This window comes from Melospiza melodia, chromosome 7, assembly GCF_035770615.1.
Source record: "Melospiza melodia melodia isolate bMelMel2 chromosome 7, bMelMel2.pri, whole genome shotgun sequence".
Taxonomy (NCBI): Eukaryota; Metazoa; Chordata; class Aves; order Passeriformes; family Passerellidae; genus Melospiza; species Melospiza melodia.
Window position 1 is genome coordinate 28,916,701 of NC_086200.1, and position 13,617 is coordinate 28,930,317.

The following is a 13,617-nucleotide window of genomic DNA, read 5'->3' on the forward strand; positions in this document are numbered from 1 at the left end:
CCTCTGGACTCTGGTCTCTGTCTGACCCTCTGGCTGCAGAGCACGGTGCTGTGTCTGGGTTTGGGGCCAGTTCTGGCTGTTCTTTAATTGCTGAAGCTCCATGGCTGTAAAACCTTCAGGAGGGGAGGAAGAGGAGGGACAATGCTCCCTGCTCTGCAGAGCCTGGGTTTCACGGCAGCAATTATTATAATCAAAGCTGAGGATTTTAGAGCATCAGTTGAGAGACTGAGAACAGCATTGCAAATATTAGGATGCATCCATTCCCAAATCCACACCATTGCGTTCACTCAGGACTTTTAAGAGTTCCAGTAATTTACGTTCATGTTACAGCTTTTGGTGAGGAGGACACTGCTGGGCTTAAATGACATTTCCATGGCAGTCTGTTCTGAACTGAACTATTGACAGAGACTGAAATATCATAAAACAACTGCTCTATGTGTAGAGTAAAACAACCACTCTGCTGTATGGGACACAGCTCTGTGGGGCCAAGGATCAGCCCCAGCCTCGAGGAGCCCTCCCAGGCCCTGCTGTTTCTGTCTCACACTTACCTGATAAGTAGGTTTTCTAGGTTTATTTGGTTTTTTCCTGCCCTTTATGGTTGGAGAGAGCAAAGTGTGAAACCTTTGGGTGTGACGGTGTTCACAGGGGTCTTAGGATGAGGGAAGAGATAAGGATCTGACACCACGTTTCAGAAGGCTTGGTTTATTATTTTATGATATATATTACATTAAAACTATACTAAAAGAATAGAAGAAAGGATTTCATCAGAAGGCTGCTAAGAATAGAATAGCAAAGAATGATAACAAAGGCTTGTGGCTCGGACAGAGAGTCTGACCAGCTGGGCTGTGATTGACCCTTAATTACAAACAACCACATGAGACCAATCCCAGATGCACCTGTTGCATTCCACAGCAGTAGATAACCATTGTTTACATTTTGTTCCTGAGGCCTCTCAGCTTCTCAGGAGGAAAAATCCTAAGGAGAGGATTTTTCATAAAAAGATGTCTGTGACAAATGTCAAACAATAAGTTATTTACAGAAAGTGTTAAGAAGTGCTGTGCCGTCGGGGCGGGAGGTGGATGTGCCGTGCCGGTGTCCTCTCCCGGTAACCGATCCCACCGGGGCAGGAGGTGGATAACCCATCCCGGTGATCGCTCCCGGTAACCGATCCCACCGGCGGGGGCTGTCCCGGCGGAGCCGTCGGGGCGGGAGGTGGCTGTTCTATCCCGGTGCTCGGTGCCGGTAACCGATCCCACCTCCCGAAGGCCGGCGGGGGGAGCTGCGGGGCCGTCGGGGCTGGAGGTGGATGTCCCTTCCCGGCGTCCGTTCCCGGTAACCGATCCCACCGCTGAGCGCCGTGCCGGCGGGGGGAGCTGCGGAGCCGCCCGGCCCCCAGCCCAGCCCAGCCCGGCCCCGCCGCCCGCCCCCGGCCCGCCCCGGCCCGCCCCCGCCGCGCCGGCGGGCGCCACTCGGCCGCCGGTGGCCTCGGTGGCGGCGGCAGCGGCGGGAGGATGCGGGCGGGCCGCGGCGCGGCGGGCGGGGAGGCGGCGGCGGCGGCGGCCGAGGAGGAGGCGGCGGCCGATGGGGCCAAGCGCGGCGGAGCGGCGGGGCGGGCGCGGGCCCGCGGCGGGAAGGGGTCCCCGAACGGCGAGTGCCGGCGCGGGGAAGCGCCGCGGAGCCCCGGCCCGGAGCCGCCCCGCGAGCCCAAGGTCTCGTTCTCCTGCGGCGGAGGCGGAGGCGGCGGCGGCGGCGGAGCGGCGTCCCCCGGCGGGGCCAAGGCGGCCGAGGAGGGAGCGAGCGAGGATGCGGCCGAGGAGGTGCGCGGGAGCCAGGCCAGCTTCATGCAGCGGCAGTTCGGGGCGATGCTCCAGCCCGGCGTCAACAAGTTCTCGCTGCGGATGTTCGGCTCGCAGAAGGCGGTGGAGAGGGAGCAGGAGCGCGTCAAGTCGGCGGGGGCCTGGATCATCCACCCCTACAGCGATTTCAGGTGCGGGGGGACCCGCGGGCTTCGGCCGCATCCTGCGGGGCCGGGGGCACCTTGAGGCGCGGCGGGTGCGGGAGGGGACGAGCCGGGCACCCCCGGCCCCAGCGATGCCGGCAGCCCGAGCAAGGGCATCCCCTCGTCCCCTTGTCCTTCCCGGGCGGGTTCGGCCCGGCTCGGCCCTGCCGAGCCCCGGCGGGCCTTGGTTGTGTCCCCGGAGCTCGCTGGGGTTCGGTGTCCCCATCCCTGCGCTTTGCAGAGCGGTGGGAAGGCTCCCCCGACGAGGCCTGGTGCTGTCCCTGGGGTTCCGCCGCTTTGAGGGGGATTCTGGGGCTCCTGGGAGGATCCGAGCCCCCAAATCCAGCCTGGCTGCCGGGCGGGGAATGCCAAACCGGGGAGGAAGGCTCTGCAGCTCCATCTCCTTCCCTGGCGAGCTCCGGAGTGGCAAACGCTTCCCGAGTCGTGTGAAAGGCACCGGCAGGGATGGCTGCGCTGGCTGGGGCAGGCAGCACGGCATCCTGCAGGGATGGGCACCCCGAGCTGGCATCGCTGCTGAGCCAGCACTGGGAGCACCCTGCTCCAGAGACCCCGAAAGGGCTGGAGGAGCCTTTGGCCGTGGGCTGGAGAGGCTCAGCCCCACATCGTTGTGCTGCCGTGCTGATGAGAGGTTGGGGGGGCTCAGGGAGGGTTTGCTGGGTGCCTGAGTGGGGAACCCGCACAGATCTCAGGTTCTGTGACGCTGATGGGTCCCCCTGGGGTTCCCTGAGGCAGGTGAGGTGGCCACGGGCTCAGGGCAGGGAGCAGCACCTTCACTTCCCCTCCTGCTTTCACCCCCTTGTGCTGCTCCTGGGCTGCTCTGGCATCTTCCAGAGGAGCACTTGGAGGCCTTTGGGCACCTCTCAGGGCTGGCTTCCTGCACTGGGGTGGGTTTGAGCCCTTCCACCCTGGAAGGGAACCCAGGGGAGCCCCCTCCTCATGTCACGGACTGGGCACTGGGCTCTGCTGCAGGTTGGGGGTGGGATTGCTCACACTGCCTGGCCACTGTGGCAGAGGGATCTCCACTGTCCCTGCCGTGACAGAGCAGAGGTGGCAGTGCCAGGGCGATCCTGGGGGCTGCTGAGCAGGAGAACTTCACCCTTCCTCACTCCCCTCCTCGCCCTCAGCAGCTGTGAGGTGCTGGGGGAGGCTGGGAGTGGGGTGACCCCCATTCCTGCACTGGGGCAGAGCCTGCCCCGTTTCTCTGAGCTGGCAGAGCTGTGGCAGAGCCCACAGAGCTGCCAGGAGTGGGGATCTCCCTCTGGTGGGCCTGCAGTGGGCTGGAGGCCTCAGAGGATTCCCCAGAGAGCAGCAGCATCACCGCCCGGGCCGGTGCTTGCAGCAGGCAGGTGGGTGCTGGGGTGACCTTGGCGAGTCACCCTGCCTGTCCTGCCCTGCACGGGCTTCATCCTCCTGGAGCCAGGAGGACTGGAAAGCCATTGGGGCAGAGTGGCTGCCTGTGTTTTGATGCTGGAAGTGGCGTAGGAGAGTTCCCTGCCCAGTGGGGAGGAGCTGCAGGCAGAGCCATGGCATCCTCCAGCTCCACAACCGTGCACAGGAACAGGATCAGCCCACGCCAGGCTGGGCTCAGGAAGCCAGGCTGTGCCCCCTTGGGGACACCAGTGCATCCCTGCCATGCTGCCCCTGCCTTAAAGTAATCAAAAAAAAAAAGCATTTATCCACTGATGATAATGGAGCGTGACCTGGCCGTTGTTTGCCCTGCATTTCCCATCTTTAGAGAAAATCATTCCCCATCTGTGACATCATTTCGTAATCAGGGTTGTTCAGCAATCCTGGCTCCTCAGGGCCGTGGTGCTGCCGTCGTTCACGCACAATTCAGGGCAGGTTTGCTCCAGGAACCAAAGTTGCTATTTACATAAATATTGAATGATGAGGAAGCAATCAGGGCGGCTGGTGAGATGCTGAGCTGCAGATCTGATCAAAGAGACCTTGTGAGTGTGTGCTGGAGCAGGGCCACCTCCTTTTGGGTGCTGGGCAATGTTTGTCACCCACTTTGCCACTGCTGGAGGAGCAGCCAAGCCATGCCAGCTCCTTCATTGCTTCTTTTGGGCTTTCTGCTTCTTTCTGGGTTTTTTTTTTTTGCTTCTTTTGGGGCATTGCTTTGGGAGGTGGTGGAGGTTTGGAGGTGGTGGCAGTGCCCATCACCCTGTGACCACCAAGGGACTGCTCAGGGGTTACTCCACAAGGCTGGGCAGGGATTGGGGTTGGAGCTGAGCAGGAGGTTCTCCCTGATGGTGATTTTTCTGTTGTGAAATGAGGATTTTCTGCTGTGAATCGGGGGCAAAGATGCATCCAGAGCACGTCCCTGGCGTTGCTTGGCTGGAGCCTTCCTCACCCAGGTTTAAATGCTTCCCTCTGCCTGGATGTGCCACCACAGGGGCTCCTGAGCACAGGGACGTGGCTCAGAGCCGTTCTTGCTCCTGGTGTGTGTGGCAGCTCTGGTGTTCCCATTCCCCGTGGTGAGGCTGTTGGGCCCCTCCCTCTGCAGTGTCAGCCACCTCAAGGGGAGGACAGGCTGTGACCGACCTGGGCATGGTGAAGGTTTGGGTCCTTGAGCAGTTGGCAAAGCTTTTATACCCCATTCCCCAGGGTAAAAGGCTTTTCCAGGGGAGAGGGCACCACTCATTCATTATAACTGTACTGGGATTTTTGTGTTGGCCACCACTGCTCATCAGCTTGGGCAAAGTTCTGCCACTGGCCCCACAGCCCACTTCTCACAGCAATCTCATTTTTAGAATGTATTTAGTGCCAGTTTGCAAAGTGCTGCTCCTGCCTCAATCCCACACAATCCTTCACTGATCCTGCACTGATCCCGTGCTGCTGCTGCCCACCTGGTTGGCATCTGGGCCCCAAAGGGCTCAGGGGCACAGGGGGTCTGAAGGAGCTCTGTCCAACCTCTGTCCCATGGGATCAGCACCAACAGGAGAGTTTGGATCATCCCTGGAGCTCTGAGTGCTGCCAGTGGAGTTAACAGGGACCATCCTGGCATACATTTTCCCCTCTAGTGCTTGGACCTGACTCTTATCTTGCCCAGCACCTCAGAGCAGCACCACTGAGCCAGGCCTTGGGCGGGTGATGGAGCAGGGAGGTGGCAGCTGCCTCTTGCAGGGGCTTTGGGCATCTCCTGTCATCATCACTGTCACACAACTGGGTCAGAAGCGAGGGAGGGGTGTCGAGGATCCTGATTAATTTGTTTGCAGATATTTTTAGCAGCCTGGATCGGATCTTTTTTTCTGTTGCACATGAACCTTGCAAGGAAGCAAGATCTGGCATGGCACGCTGCACCCCGGGGCGATCACACAGGGTCAGCTGTGTGCAAGGGGGGGACCAGGAGCAGTTTATCTTTCTCTGCAGGCCCAGTTCTGCCCTGGCTCAGCCAGATTGCACAGGGATTGGAGCCAGAGGGGAGTTTTGCCCAGCTGGCGCGGTTATTTAATCTCAGTTCTTCGCAGCTTTGCATGGCTAATGCCCCTGTGGGAGCCACGCAGCGCAGCAGGGTCAGCCTGAGAGGGAGCTCTCGGGGGGTTCAGGGACACATCCAGCCCCACAGATGCTGATTTCAGCGTCCCTGGCAGGCTGTGGGAGCCCAGGGGTGCAGCTGGCAGCCCGAGCTCGGTGTGGGGGTGCAGGGGGGGCACACGGCTCCTCTGCCGAGGGGACCCTGGGGACCGCCCTGGTGTGAAGTCATCGTTTTGCAGCAGTGACATCACTCACGGTTGCCACGGCGATGCCTCACATGAGGAAGGTGTCATTGGAGAAAGGTCAGGAGCTGGGATGCTCGGCTCCTTCTGGTCCTGCGCTAGTCTGCGCAGTGTGGGGGGGGGGGTGGGAGGGGGTGAGGATCTGCCCCACCGCCCCCTCCCGTGTGCGTGGGGGTCTCCTCCTCATCCTCCTCATCCTCCTCATCCTCCTCATCCCGCAGGGCACAGCGTGGCCGTGGCACCCCCGCCCATCCTCCCGTGCTCCCGGCTGGGCTGAGCAGGGTGTGTGGGTGAGGAGGGTCCCGTGTCCGTGTCCGTGGCACCGAGAGCATCCCCCCAGTCCTGCCCCCCGGCCCGAGGCGGCCTCGCCTCGTCCTGCCGCGCCAGAGCCGCTGTGACCTTGCAGATGCTCACAAAGGTCACGGGTGGCAGGGAGAGGAGAAAAAGGAGGAGAAGGATGGGGTGAGGAAAAGGGGGAGAGGGGCAGCGCAGCCTGGGGGTGGGAGCGGCCGCTCGTCCCCGCTCCGCCCGCGCGTCTGCCCGGGGCTGCCGCCGCTGCAGCCGTACGTGCTCCGCTGCACCGGAGCCGCGGCCGCTCCTGCACCGCCCCCGCGCTGCGGGCACAGCCCACCCGGCACCCCCGAACCGTGACCCAGTCCGGTGGCACCGGGGTGAGGTGGCCCCGGCTGTCCCCTGTGCTGTCCCCTGTCCTGTCCCCTGTCCTTGGGTCCCCACTTTGTGAGTGCAGAAAGAGGGGGCTGCTCCCAAGACTCTCGGATTCTGACTCCACCCGGTGGTTTGGGGGTCCCCCAGCCCGTGGGATGCCCCTGGAGCGTGTCCCCCTCTGGTGCGTGGTGCCGTCATTGTCCCCTCCCTCGGGATCTGCTGTCATGGGCCAAATCAGACCAGCAGGAGCCTTCAGTCCCATCCTCTGCCTCAGTCAGGGGCTCTGCTGGCTGCCAGATCACCCTGGGGGCAGTTTGGAGCAGCAGGATGAGGTCTCTGGGGAGAGGAGGGGGTTCATGTGGCTGAGGTGGCATTAGAGTGACAGTAGCCCGGTGGCACGGGTCCCTTAGGGCAGGGCATGGCCCCCTTGGCATGGAGGGGACTGTGGTGACATCCCCCCAAACATCTTCTCGCTCCCCAGATTTTACTGGGACTTCACGATGCTGCTCTTCATGGTGGGCAACCTGATCATCATCCCCGTGGGCATCACCTTCTTCAAGGAGGAGACCACGGCCCCTTGGATCGTGTTCAACGTGGTCTCTGACACCTTCTTCCTGATGGACCTGGTGCTGAACTTCCGCACCGGGATTGTCATTGAGGACAACACCGAAATCATCCTGGACCCCGAGAAGATCAAGAAGAAGTACCTCAAGACCTGGTTCGTGGTGGATTTTGTCTCCTCCATCCCCGTGGACTACGTTTTCCTCATTGTGGAGAAGGGCATAGACTCGGAGGTCTATAAGACAGCCCGCGCCCTGCGCATCGTCAGATTCACCAAGATCCTGAGCCTGCTGCGGCTGCTGCGCCTCTCGCGCCTCATCCGCTACATCCACCAGTGGGAGGAGGTGAGGGCCTGCTCAGGAGCCCCTGTGTGGCTGCAGAGAGGGGGAGCTGGGTTCCCTGACGAGCTGGCAGGGTGCAGAGGACCTGTGGGGCTGGTGGGTGGCTGTGACCCACGCTGGAGGGTCTGGGGCATCCCTGAGCTGTGATACAGCACCCACCATGGGTACCAGCATCACTGGCACATGCTGGCACACCATCCCTGTAGGACCCTGTGTCCCTGCCCACCTCAGCACCTCCTGCCCCTTTGCCTTCCCTACCCCACCAGGAGCTCGGGGAGGACAGCAGGACCCCCAGCCCTGTGGGGTTTCCATCTTTGAGGGTCCTCCCTGCTTTCAGGGGAGACTCAGCTTTGCTGCGTGGCTCGCCATGCCCTGGGAGCTGCCCTGCTCCCTCCTCAGTGCCCAGGGTGTTTGTGTGTCCCTGATCCTTGTCAAGGCTCGCTGCCATTAGCGCTGTCCGGGCGGCAGCGCGGCGGCACTCGCCGGCTATAAATAGGCAGGTGGAGCTCAGCCACCACCTTGAATCCAGAGCCAGGCCAGCCACAGGAGCCTCTGCCAGCTGAGGCCATGCGGGTCGGTGCCCTGAGCAGGGCTGGGCGCTGGGGGACAGTCCCCAGGCTCAGCTCCTGCCGTGCCACCCACCCACAGATCTTCCACATGACGTACGACCTGGCCAGCGCCGTGATGAGGATCATCAACCTCATTGGGATGATGCTGCTGCTGTGCCACTGGGACGGCTGCCTCCAGTTCCTGGTGCCCATGCTGCAGGATTTCCCCCAGAACTGCTGGGTGTCCATCAACGGGATGGTGGTGAGTTCCACGTGCCCCACACTGTGCTCCTGCCTGCTCCCCAGGGCTCCCATCCATCCCCACATCATCCATCCTCCATCCTCCAGCCCCAGGAGATGCCATCCCCCATGGGCCAGGGCAGAGGAGCACAGAGCACTCGGCCCCAGATGCTGGTGTCACCCTGGTGAGGTCTCACAGGACCTGGAGCAGGGTGGGAGGAATTTGCTGACATGGGGCTCTTGGCCCCATCCCCTGCCGCCTTCTCCTGCTCATTAGCCACAAAGCTGCTATTAATAAATAATGGCTCCTGTTTCTAATTGCTGCCTCTCAGCCCTGCAGCCTCCTGCAAATGGCCCTTTTCCCCCGTCTGTCTCATCCTGTTTCATCAAATTTCCATCTCTGCTTTGTTCTGCCTGGCTTCCTCCTCTTCCTCCCCTGCCTGTCTCACCCTTTTCCTTCCCTGCCTACCTCGCCGGGGGAGTTTGGGAAGTTTGAAAACTTTGCTTTTCAACAAATCCCTATCCCTGGGAGACAACCCGGGGCTGTCGATGGAGCCAAGGCCTTTCAGCAATGCTCACACACGCCCATGCATGGCCGACATTGTCCCTGTCGCTGCAGAACGACTCCTGGAGCGAGCTGTACTCCTTCGCCCTCTTCAAGTCCATGAGCCACATGCTGTGCATCGGCTACGGGAAGCAGGCGCCCGAGAGCATGACAGACATCTGGCTGACCATGCTGAGCATGATCGTGGGGGCCACCTGCTACGCCATGTTCATCGGCCACGCCACCGCCCTCATCCAGTCGCTGGACTCCTCCCGGCGCCAGTACCAGGAGAAGGTAGGGCTGGGCTGGATGGGGGCCACAGCTTTGTCCCCTCTTGGGCAGGGAGAGGGGACAGGAAGAGACACCCCCTGTGGGGTGAGGGTTCCTGTGATCGTGTTCACAGGGGTCTTGGGATGAGGGAAGAGGTGGGGATCTGACTCTAATCAGAAGGCTTGATTTATTATTGTATGATATATATTATATTAAGAAAGAAAAGATATAGAAGAAAATATATTAATATATATAAGAAAATATATAGTCAAAAGGCTTGATTTATTATTGTATGATATATATTATATTAAAACTATACTGAAAGAAAATATATAGAAGAAAATATATTAATATATATATAAGAAAATATAATATATAGTCAAAAGGCTTGATTTATTATTGTATGATATATATGATATTAAAACTATACTAAAAAAAATATATAGAAGAAAATATATTAAGATATATATAAGAAATATAATATATAGTCAAAAGGCTTGATTTATTATTGTATGATATATATTATATTAAAACTATACTAAAAGAAAATATATAGAAGAAAAAATATATAATATAATATAATGTAATATAATATAATATAATATAATATAATATAATATAATATAATATAATATAATATAATATAATATAATATAATATAATATAATATAATATAATATAATATAATATAATATAATATAATATAATATAATATAATATATTCAAAAGGCTTGATTTATTATTTTATGGTATATATTATATTAAAACTATACTAAAAGAAAATATATAGAAGAAAATATATTAAGATATATATTATATATAATATATAATATATAATATATTATATATCATATATCATATATTATATATAATATATGTCATATATGTCATATATGTCATATATGTCATATATATCATATATATCAAGAAAATATATTAAAACTATTCTAAAAGAATAGAAGAAAGGATTTCATCAGAAGGCTGGCTAAGAATAGAAAAAGAAGGAATGATAACAAAGGCTTGTGGCTCAGACTCTGTCCAAGCCAGCTGACTGTGATTGGCCATTAATTAGAAGCAACCACATGAGACCAATCCCAGATGCACCTGTTGCATTCCACAGCAGCAGATAACCATTGTTTACATTTTGTTCCTGAGGCCTCCCAGCTTCTCAGGAGGAAAAATCCTAAGGAAAGGATTTTTCATAAAAGATGTCTGTGACAGGTTGCCAGTCAGGAACAGGGGCAGGAGTGGGACCAGCCCCGTGGATGGGGATGTCCCAGCTGACAGCAGCTCTCCCCACAGTACAAGCAGGTGGAGCAGTACATGTCCTTCCACAAGCTGCCCGCTGATTTCCGCCAGAAGATCCACGACTACTACGAGCATCGCTACCAGGGCAAGATGTTTGATGAGGACAGCATCCTGGGGGAGCTCAACGAGCCCCTGCGTGAGGTGAGGGCAGGGGAGCTGGGAGGAGGATGGGGATTACACCCCCTTGCCAAGGGAAGGGATTCCCTGCTCCTTGCTGAGGGTCCCACCAGCCATGCACATGCTTGGGGTCAAACACGTCTTTCTGCAGCTCTGTGTGGGAGCACGTCCATGCACAATCTGCATGCCAGGGTGTCCATGAGACTGGGGTGGGGAGTATATCCCTGGGGAAACACGTCCCAGCTTCCTGGGCTCACCCATTTCCCCACAGGAAATCGTGAACTTCAACTGCCGCAAGCTGGTGGCCTCCATGCCGCTGTTTGCCAACGCCGACCCCAACTTTGTCACGGCCATGCTGACCAAGCTGAAGTTTGAGGTGTTCCAGCCGGGCGACTACATCATCCGAGAGGGCACCATCGGCAAGAAGATGTACTTCATCCAGCACGGGGTGGTCAGCATCCTCACCAAGGGCAACAAGGAGATGAAGCTCTCCGACGGCTCCTACTTTGGGGGTGAGCACTGGCAGGACTGAGCCTGGGTGTGTGAGTCACAGGGACGCCTCTGCTGTACGCCCAGTGTATGGTAGTTCTCACACCCTGCCCTGTTTTCTCCTCGATGGTGGAGTTCTGACCTTGGCCCTGGTGTTTTTCCCCCAGAGATCTGCTTGCTGACCCGCGGCCGGCGCACGGCCAGCGTCCGTGCCGACACCTACTGCCGCCTCTACTCGCTCTCCGTGGACAACTTCAACGAGGTGCTGGAGGAGTACCCCATGATGAGACGGGCCTTCGAGACTGTGGCCATCGACCGTCTCGACCGCATCGGTAGGACACAGGGGGACCTGGGGGGAAGAGGCGTGTCTTGGCATGGAGGAAAGCTGTGGTCCCCATGGGAACCCAGCATAGCCCCACTACAGGGTCTCAGGGTGCTTCCTCTCCCTCTGTAGGGAAGAAGAACTCGATCCTGCTCCACAAAGTGCAGCACGACCTCAACTCAGGTGTCTTCAACAACCAGGAGAACGAGATCATCCAGGAGATCGTCAAGTACGACCGGGAGATGGTGCAGCAGGCGGAGCTGCAGCAGCACACGGCCATGTACAGCCCCGTGCAGCCCCAGGTCACCTCTGCCATCGCCACCCTCCAGCAAGCCGTGGCCATGAGCTTCTGCCCGCAGATGGCCAGCCCGCTGGTGGGCTCCATGGCGCTGGGCTCGCCCCGCATGATGCGCCGCTTGCAGTACGCCCAGGCCGTGCCCAGCCCCTTCGCCGTGTCCCCCGTGCTGCTGCAGCAGAGCCCCCCGCCGCAGCCGCAGCCCCCCGTGCCCCACGCCAACCCCTCGCCCTCGCAGGACCCGGCGCAGCCCACGGCCCTGCCCGCCTCCACCAGCGCCTTCGCCGCGGCCGCGGCCAGCCCTCCGTCCCAAAGCCCGCTGGCCAGCCGGACGTTCGCCTACGGAGGTGCCCCCGGGCCGCTGGGCTCGCAGCTGTCCCTCAGCCAGCAGCCGGCGCCCGGCTCGCCGCAGCGCCTGGCCGCCCACAAGAGCACACAGGCGCTGCACACCAGCAGCCTCAGCCAGGATTCGCGGCCCCTCTCGGCCTCGCAGCCCTCGCTGCCCCACGGGCTGGCGGCCGGCAGCACCCAGAGCCCCCCGGCGTCCGCCCGCGAGTCCAGCACCTCCATCGGAGGCGGCCCGGCCGCCGCCTCGCCGGGCCCGGGCCCTCCGGCCGGGCTGCGGGCCCAGGCGCCCTCACGGGGGGCCCCGGCCCACCCGGCGCCCACGGGCTCGGGGCTGACAGCGCCGCCCGCCCTGCCGCAGGACTCGGCGGCGGCCCGCAAGGATTCGGCGTCCAGCACGCCCGACACGGACCCGGCCAAGTCCAGGCTGTCTTCCAACTTGTGACCTCCGCGCCGGAGGGGCGGCGGCGGGGAGCCCCCCCAGCTCAGCTTGCCCTGCGCCGCCGGGTGAGGGCCACGGCCGCACCGCCGGCTGCCGCCCCCCGCCCCGGCGCCAGCCCCGCTCCCCGGTCCCTCCTGCCGCCCGCTGCAGAGCGGGGCAGCTGCCGAGGGTGGGCCTGGGGCCGCCGGGCCCTCTCCCCACCGCGGGGTCACTGGGCTGAGCCCCCCGGGTGTGTCATCTCCGACCAAAGTCTGACCCTGTTGCCCGAAGTCCCGCTGCCCCCTTGGCCTCCCCGGCTGCCCATAGAAGCCACAGCTGCATTCTCGCCATGACCAACTCTGTGTATGATATCTATGACCTGAACACATCCCTGTGTGTGACCCGCAGGACACCTCCCTGGGGCTGGCGGCGCAGCCCCGGCGCCGCGCGTGTCCCTGCGCCCCTCTCACAGACCCAAGGCGAGGGGCGATGGTCCAGGACTGGAGGTAAGTTGGGAAGGGTCTGAGGGATGGTCGCCCTGAGGCTTTTGAGCACCCACGAACACACTGTCCCCCACTCCGGGGCTGGGGGTGAGCACGGCCCCGTGTCCCCATAGGCAGCGCTAGGACGGAGGCAGGCGCTGGAGCCCGAGCCCTGGGGCTGGGGCAGCACCTGCCGAGCGTTCCAGGTGCCTGTGCGTGTGTTGTGTGCGTGTGTGGGTGTGCGTGCAGGTGTGTGTGTGCACGTGTGCCTCGCTGCCTCGCACTCTGGAGCCTTCCACATTGAATGTACCGCGAGCGCGGGGCCCCTGCCAGCCCCGGCACCCTGCGGCCGAGCAGCCGCAGGGACAGGGCCCCACTCCAAGCGTCCACTTTCCCATCCAGCCCATCCTGTGCAATAAACGTCAGCAGCTGACAGAGCTACGCACGACTCCGGCTCTGCTTCTTCGCCACCGTCCCTCCCCGCCGCGCCTCCTGCTCCTCGTGCCCGCCCCGGGAGCCGGAACATTGGGCACAGCCCCAGCTCAGGCTGTGGGATGCAGCTTTGTCCTTTGGAGACGTGTGACTTTGCCAGGAAAGCTACAAGGTGAAAAGGCTCTGCCAGCTCCAGCAGCAGCCAGGAAGAAGCTGGGTGCAGGCTGATTGTGAGCCTGTGGTTATGGGGCACAGCTCCAGCTGCAAGGTGCAAACATCTCCAGCACCAGCCTGGTGGAGAGGAGGTCTGGGAAGCCACAGTCCGGTGAGAAAGGGAGGGTCCTCCTTGGAAAAGCTGCAGTTGGTCCCTGTGAGAGTCCAACTCCCGCTGTAGCTGCACTGGCACAATTCCATGTTTCTGCTACAAAAGCATTTTCAGAATGTGACACCCTGTGCCCAGCCAGTCAGCAGAACAGGGCCAGACTGGGAGGCAGCAA

At 59.5% G+C, this 13,617-nt stretch overlaps 1 protein-coding gene across 1 annotated transcript; it reads left to right on the plus strand.

Moving 5' to 3' along the window:
- The first annotated feature begins 1,496 nt into the window (after nt 1–1,496).
- On the plus strand, nt 1,497–13,129 carry HCN2 (hyperpolarization activated cyclic nucleotide gated potassium and sodium channel 2). The gene is made up of 8 exons (XM_063160988.1): nt 1,497–1,987; nt 6,887–7,310; nt 7,956–8,117; nt 8,715–8,933; nt 10,212–10,358; nt 10,606–10,846; nt 10,991–11,155; nt 11,278–13,129. The coding sequence occupies exons 1-8, from the start codon at nt 1,512–1,514 to the stop codon at nt 12,228–12,230; spliced, it is 2,787 nt and encodes a 928-aa protein (XP_063017058.1). The 5' UTR covers nt 1,497–1,511; the 3' UTR covers nt 12,231–13,129.
- Nucleotides 13,130–13,617: the final 488 nt, after the last annotated feature.

What these genes read in the sequence shown, in the direction of transcription:
- HCN2 (XM_063160988.1), top strand. Translation starts at nt 1,512, where the DNA reads ATGCGGGCGGGCCGCGGCGCGGCGGGCGGGGAGGCGGCGGCGGCGGCG. An exon ending in TCAACGAGCCCCTGCGTGAG is followed by an intron (nt 10,359 to 10,605) that starts GTGAGGGCAGGG and finishes ATTTCCCCACAG; the next exon opens with GAAATCGTGAACTTCAACTG. An exon ending in CGACGGCTCCTACTTTGGGG is followed by an intron (nt 10,847 to 10,990) that starts GTGAGCACTGGC and finishes TTTTTCCCCCAG; the next exon opens with AGATCTGCTTGCTGACCCGC.